General features: G+C 46.5%; 1 protein-coding gene and 1 long non-coding RNA gene across 3 annotated transcripts; one reads left to right on the plus strand and one right to left on the minus strand.

Annotated features, from left to right (window-relative positions):
- Nucleotides 1-1,767: 1,767 nt before the first annotated feature.
- On the minus strand, nucleotides 1,768-3,312 carry LOC136436465 (uncharacterized). The gene is made up of 2 exons (XR_010756050.1): nucleotides 3,058-3,312; nucleotides 1,768-2,541 (listed from the first exon to the last, which is right to left on the minus strand). It is a non-coding gene; the product is annotated as an uncharacterized lncRNA (long non-coding RNA).
- Nucleotides 3,313-3,520: 208 nt separating this feature from the next.
- Nucleotides 3,521-7,093, plus strand: LOC136436462 (kelch-like protein 6). 2 transcript variants are annotated; one of them, XM_066430456.1, is made up of 2 exons: nucleotides 3,521-3,731; nucleotides 4,482-7,093. In XM_066430456.1, exon 2 carries the CDS (start codon nucleotides 4,484-4,486, stop codon nucleotides 6,245-6,247), a length of 1,764 nt encoding a protein of 587 aa, XP_066286553.1. In that variant the 5' UTR covers nucleotides 3,521-3,731; nucleotides 4,482-4,483; the 3' UTR covers nucleotides 6,248-7,093. The 2 variants fall into 2 exon arrangements, with proteins under 2 accessions (XP_066286553.1, XP_066286554.1); XM_066430457.1 differs by lacking the exon at nucleotides 3,521-3,731 and adding an exon at nucleotides 4,101-4,362.
- Nucleotides 7,094-7,102: the final 9 nt, after the last annotated feature.

Here is a 7,102-nt window from a genome sequence, read left to right on the forward strand (position 1 = left end):
CTCAGCTAGTGCCAGCACTAAAATGTGCCAAATAACACTCAACTGAGGACATCGACGAACATCACCACGACGTACACATCTGTCACGCTACGTGTATCACCGCTCTACTACCCCTCAGCTAATGTCAGCACTAAAATGTGCCAAATAACACTCAACTGGTGACATCAACGAACATCACCACGACGTACACATCTGTCACGTTACGTGTGTCACCGCTCGACTGCCCCTCAGCTAGTGTCAGCGCTAAAATGTGCCAAATAACACACGACTGGGGACATCGACGAACATCACCACGACGTACACATCTGTCACGTTATGTGTATCACCGGTCGACTGCCCCCCAGCTAGTGTCAACACTAAAATGTGCCAAATAACACTCAACTGAGGACATCGACGAACATCACCACGACGCACACATCTGTCACGTTATGTGTATCACCGGTCGACTGCCCCTCAGCTAGAGACAGCGCTAAAATGTGCCAAATAACACTCAACTGAGGACATCGACGAACATCACCACGACGTACACATTTGTCACGTCACGTGCGTCACCGCTCGACTGCCCCTCAGCTAGTGTCAGCACTAAAATGTGCCAAATAACACTCAATTGAGGACATCGACGAACACCACCACGACGCACACATCTGTCACGTTATGTGTATCACCGCTCGACTGCCCCTAAGCTAGCGTCAGCACTAAAATGTGCCAAATAACACTCAACTGAGGACATCGACGAACATCACCACGACGCACACATCTGTCACGTCACGTGTGTCACCGCTCGGCTGCCCCTCAGCTAGTGTCAGCACTAAAAATGTGCCAAATAACACTCAACTGGGGACGTCGACGAACATCACCACGACGCACAAATCTCTCACGCCACGTGCGTCACCGCTCGACTGCCCTTCAGCTAGTGTCAGCACTAAAAATGTGCCAAATAACACTCAACTGGGGACGTCGACGAACATCACCACGACGTACAAATCTCTCACGTCACGTGTCACCGCTCGACTGCCCCTCTGCTAGTGTCAGCACTAAAATGTGCCAAATAACACTCAACTGGGGACGTCGACGAACATCACCACGACGCACCCATCTGTCATGTCACGTGTGTCACCGCTTGACTGCCCCTCAGCCAGTGTCAGCACTAAAATATGCCAAATAACACTCAACTGGTGACGTCGACGAACATCACCACGACGTACAAATTTCTCACGTCACGTGTGCAACCGCTCGACTGCCCCTCTGCTAGTGTTAGCACTAAAATGTGCCAAATAACACTCAACTGGGGACGTCGACGAACACCACCACGACGTACACATTTGTCACGTCACGTGTGTCACCGCTCGACTGCCCCTCAGCTAGTGTCAGCACTAAAATGTGCCAAATAACACTCAACTGGGGACGTCGACGAACATCACCACGACGTACAAATTTCTCACGTCACGTGTGCAACCGCTCGACTGCCCCTCTGCTAGTGTTAGCACTAAAATGTGCCAAATAACACTCAACTGGGGACGTCGACGAACACCACCACGACGTACACATTTGTCACGTCACGTGTGCAACCGCTCGACTGCCCCTCTGCTAGTGTTAGCACTAAAAATGTGCCAAATAACACTCAACTGGGGACGTCGACGAACACCACCACGACGTACAAATCTCTCAGTAATACGTACCTCATATTGCTACTCGACAGTTGTCCACGGCATCCCTAATGTCTCCACCGCACGCCTCTCTACTCCAGCATGTTTTCTCCCGTCTCGGTAGCGACTGCTGCAGCCGAAGTGGTTGTCATTTCTGTCACCGCAGTCTCCCATCTTCCGGAGTGACTTGCCAGCCTAAAATAAACAACACCCATGAGACAACCACTCGTAAACAAAGCAAAGGAAAATCAACAAACAACACGTCTCAAAAGAAACGAGCTCCGAAAAGCCTGAAGCCCTCGCCTATAAATTACAAACAAACGCGGAGCTTGTTCCACCATCGCTTCTCTGTCACTGCAAGGTTCTTGTCCGCCACAATTGGTAGGCAGCTTTTCATAGGCAGTACCGGCCTCCAGGACGCCAAACTGTAGACAACAAAACACAAAACGTATCGCATCAGGCATAATCAGAACAAAAACGCAGACAAACATGTCCGGCGTCTCCGTCATACAAATGCAAATCACCGAAATACGATTCAAAGAAAGAAAACCCAAGTACGCCGGACTCCCGCCAAAATTCCTGCAGACAAAAATGGTGGCAGCAGGTCAGCTGCCCTGGCAGATGCCACTTCACGCCATCGCCACAGGTCCTGCATCTCTCGAGTAGGCAGCCCCAAGTGTCCGCGTGTCCCATCCTTCTGGGTGCTGAGTTGGACTCTGACGAGGCCCATCCAGCACTTGAACAACGGCGGCGACTTTCTTGGTGTAACGCCTGCCTGACGTGCTAAACATGTCCGCTGCGGAACCGCTTGCCTCCTAAGTGTTGACTGCCGGGGTCGCCTGTTGTGTGAAGTCCTGCAAACTCGCAGTGGGTACCCGTGGAGCTTGGCTTATCACTGTAAAGGCACACAACACCACTTAATGGCCGAAGCAAAACACACAAAACACACGCTACCCACCCAAGGAAACTTACATCGAAAGGGAAGAACAAGTCCCAATCCGACCGAGGGCCAGGACACCGATTTGCCAAGGCCGAAAGCTCCACTCAGGTACCCTTCCCTTACCATTTACTGTAAACCACCCGAGTAACCCTGTTACGAAAACCAGAGAACAAAAGAAATTCTCCACGCATACAAATGCAAATGTCCCACGTGCAAAAAAGCCGCCAAAATCCCGTCGACAAAAACAGCTGCAACGAGAAATCGTCAAAACACGCTAAAAAAGGCACTTGAGAAAACCCCGAGGTTAAAACAAGCTACAAAACACCCCAGGAAACAAACCCAACTCGTAAAAACGAAGCCACAAGCAGAAAACTGAAAAACGGGAAAATAACAGCCGTCAACTAAACTCGTTACGGCCTAAAAACAAAACGTCCCCCGCTCTGCCAAAACCAGCTCAGTAACTAGCCAAACCTTGACCGAAATTCGGTCGTGGTAGTCCAGAAAACCTCTCCTAGGACTCAAGACGCTGCCAAAGGCCGCTCGAAGCACCGGTGGACGCACACTCCATTGTAAGAAGACCCCACTTCGAGCCCGGGACAGACTGCCCACCACGTCCAGTCGTTGCGTAGGATTTCAGTTAACTACACAGCATGGTCAACTGCCGCTCCTTTTATAGCATTAGGTGATGTCATTGGCGGATTGATCCAATTATAGCGCAGTGTAAATAGCAAAACGATGTGCACAGGGCAAGATCAGACCGGACACGTTTGCTCCCTTGAGAGTATTGACTTCTAACCCTTAACCTCGCGACCGTAATCCACTTGTCAGTGAGGACCCCTAGCGATCCATGTTATTTTTGCCGCTGCTGGGTGTAAATAGTTTTAATACGGTACATAAAATACTTCAACTAGCTCAAAAGTCATTGCCAATGTCTGCAAGTGTTCTGGTCATATTCCAACAATGAAGTTGTAAAGGATCTCGTTGAACTGATAAAATTATATACTTACTGGTCGCGAGGTCAAGGGTTAGAGGCCATATGTCAATACTCTCAAGGGAGCAAACGTGTCTAGTCTTGCCCTGTGCACGTCGTTTTGCTCCTTCATTTCTGTTTTTCGTCGGCTTGTTTGCATCTTGAGTAATTGACAGTGAGTATAACTACTCAAGCGGACCCTTTGCCTCCATATATGTTGTACGATGTAACGTAAACTAAGATGATTAGTTCCATTTGCCAAAAATGTTGTTATGATCACAGCGATTGTGTAGGATACACATGTATGGACACTTCTAAAATTCGTTAAAACAATTTCAGGAGACTCATCTACTGTTGCTGAGAGACTTTGTAGTGTAGGAATACTAGGAATAGATGTGACATAAACAAAACACGTCTGGACATTGTTATGCAAATCAAAACAATGGTTGAGACAAGAACTGCAAGTTGGGGCCCTTCACCTTTGACGTATTTATTGACGGTGCATTTGGCTGCGTATTCGAACTTAGAATCATGAACCTCCTTAATGTTTTGTTCATAGTTTAGCTTATCATGGCCTGCTGCTTATGCTAATTTGTCACAAGATCCAGAACCTGAGAATTTGGTCTTGTAGACAACATCTACTTTGCCATGTACATACTTGACCTCGTGCCATGGTAGACTACATGCCACAAGTACATGTAGTTGATGTTGACTGCAAGACCAATTTCTCAGGTTCTGGATCTGGTTGTGTACTGGACAACGCCCCTTGGTTATAACTGTTACACGCCCAGGAGGTGGTTTACTAAGTGTGTGGCTACTCCTGTTTCCTCAAGTACCACATTTTTCTATACAAATCAGCCATAAGTTATAACATTCCAAAATTGCATCTGTGTTTTGTCTGAAGTTCCCTTTTTTCTTCTTCTAGAAATGGACGACAGTTCCAATGGTTCTGATGTGGACCAGAGTCTGGATGTGGACGTTGGTTCCGATGATGCTATGGACAAGTTGTATCCAGTCACGTTGCTGGAGCGGTTGGCGGAGCTACGGTCAGAACAATACATGGTAGATGTGACGCTGTGCGCTGAGGGAAAGGAGATCGCCTGTCACCGCTTGGTCCTGGCTGCTTACTCCGACTACTTCCACGCCATGTTCAACGGAGCCCACAGCGAGAGTAAGAAGGACAAGATAGAGATAGGAGGGGTGAGTGCAGAGGCTCTACAACTGTTGGTGGACTTTGCCTACACTTCCAAGATAGCCATCACTACTGATAATGTACAGCCCCTGCTCAAAGCAGCCAACATGCTGCAGGTTTCACATATCACAAAGGCTTGTGAAGTGTTCCTAAGGAACTGTCTGAAGACCGAGTCCTGTTTAGGAATTTGGGCATTGGCAGACCTAGTGTCGAGTACAAAGTTGTCTGAGATGGCAAGAGACATTGCCCTGAAAAGTTTTGACGAAGTACACATGACTGAGGAGTTCCTTCAGCTACCTGTAGACTTCCTGAAGATGTACCTATCAGACGATGGCCTTCATGCCAAGAAAGAGGAACGGGTGTTGGAGGCGATCGTGCTCTGGGCAAGACATGATCACGAAGAACGGCAAAGACACCTTACAGAGCTTATGGAGTGTGTTGATTTCGCAAATGTGGACCAAAACTATCTGGAGAACATACTGAAGAACGACAAAGTGTTGGCAGGAGTTCGCGAAATCAGGAAATGTAAACTAATCAGGAATCAGTCTGCACATGCGAGACCTCGTAAAATTCGGCAAGAAGAAATTCTGGTTCTTGGTGGTGAATCACAGGAGGAAGAGGACGGTATAAACCATACCATGTACAGACTTGATCTCAATGGCATCTGTGTGGGCAAAAGTGCACTGCAGCAATCCTTTCAGAAGAGTAAGGGAATTGCAGCATGTGTGGTGGAGGATGACGTGATTGTGACAGGGGGAGACGAGTCTGAGCATCAAGCATGGAGGTACAGGCCGTCTCAGGATTCTTGGACTAAGCTGGGATCCGTAAGAAACGGTCGAAGTTTCCATGGGATGGCGTCTGTGAATGGACAGGTGTACGTTGTTGGTGGTTATGACAAAACTCGCAACAACATGCCTCGGACTTCTGTAGAAGTATACAACAAGAGCGCAAACAGTTGGAGAAAGAGAGCACCATTAATACAGGCAGTGGTCGATTTCGGTATAACTACATGTCAAGAAAAGATCTACGTATTTGGTGGCGAGACATTTCTCTTTAACGAGTACATGGAGACTCATGCAGTGCAGTGCTATGACCCCATCCAAAATGTGTGGACTAACATGTATAGAACGCACTTGCACAGGCCGATGAGAGGTATAAGGGCATGCACAGTGGATTCTAAGATCTATCTTGTTGGTGGCAAGCTAGATTGTGTCCTGCGGTTCAATCATGAAGAAAACATTTATGAGGAGTTGGCAGAAGGACTAGTCCCATGGCGTTACTGCAGTGCCACTGTGCGAGGCTCAGAGATCTTCATCACAGGCGGGCAGCCCTATGGGGCTTGGGATCCACAGGCCACATTAGAAGACGAATATGTCTTTTACCGCACGAGCCTGGCTACAATTCAGTGTTACAACACAAGCAATGATACCATGATCAGGGAAAAGGATGCGCCATTTAAACTAGTCAGGCACTGTACTGTAACTATAGCCAAAGACTGATATGGTTAACATCTTGGCTCACTACTGGTACACAAGGAATGATATATACATGTAGGTACTTTCCAAGCAGAGGTTGGGTTTCGGCTTTTTTTTTACGTAGTCTTATGCGTTTTTGTCGGGCTTTCTGTTAACAGAAAGAAACTGTGACAAAAACAAGCCAAAACCCAACCTCTGCTTGGAGAGTATGATATAGGATTGTGTCCATCTGCAAAGTTGAAGTTGTCAAACGAAAATCATCCGTTTGTTAAGTTGACCTTGCTGTAATGATGGACATATGAACAAGTGTCTTGATACTTTGATAGCACAGAAGTCATGTCATTCCCCTAATGGATTAGGGTTTGCATTCCACTACTACTGGTACTAGCAAATTCAGTTTTAATCACAGTATTGGTGCACACACTACACAGCTAGGTAGGTTGCTGACATTCCTTTTTGTACATTACTTTTGTGGTAAGCAAATATCAGGAAGACTTTAATCAGAAGCATAGTTTCCACTTAAATAGTAATAAGCACAATTAATGTTTTTTGTTTACTTATTTTACACAACATGTTGTTATATCATTAAGGGTTGAGCCAGACTTTAGATCTTATTTGTATTTTTACATTTTTGTTAGATATAGCACTAACATTCTAATTTTCTTTTTGGTATGAATGCTTATCTGCAGTACAGATAGCTTGTTTCGAAAAAGAAATCTTAGTCTGTGCACCTTTTCTGTTGTGGTTTTCAATGCCATATTTCTCATCTTTGAAGCTGGGAAAACCTGTATATTGTGGGCACATCTCATTTAGGTGTACCCAAATGCTATCATCTACACCAACTGCATAATAAAATGAACTCTGTATTCATCAGTGTGT

This window comes from Branchiostoma lanceolatum, chromosome 6 (genome assembly GCF_035083965.1).
Source record: "Branchiostoma lanceolatum isolate klBraLanc5 chromosome 6, klBraLanc5.hap2, whole genome shotgun sequence".
Lineage (NCBI taxonomy): Eukaryota > Metazoa > Chordata > Leptocardii > Amphioxiformes > Branchiostomatidae > Branchiostoma > Branchiostoma lanceolatum.

Coding starts and splice junctions, on each gene's coding strand:
- LOC136436462 (XM_066430456.1), top strand. CDS start 4,484: ATGGACGACAGTTCCAATGGTTCTGATGTGGACCAGAGTCTGGATGTG.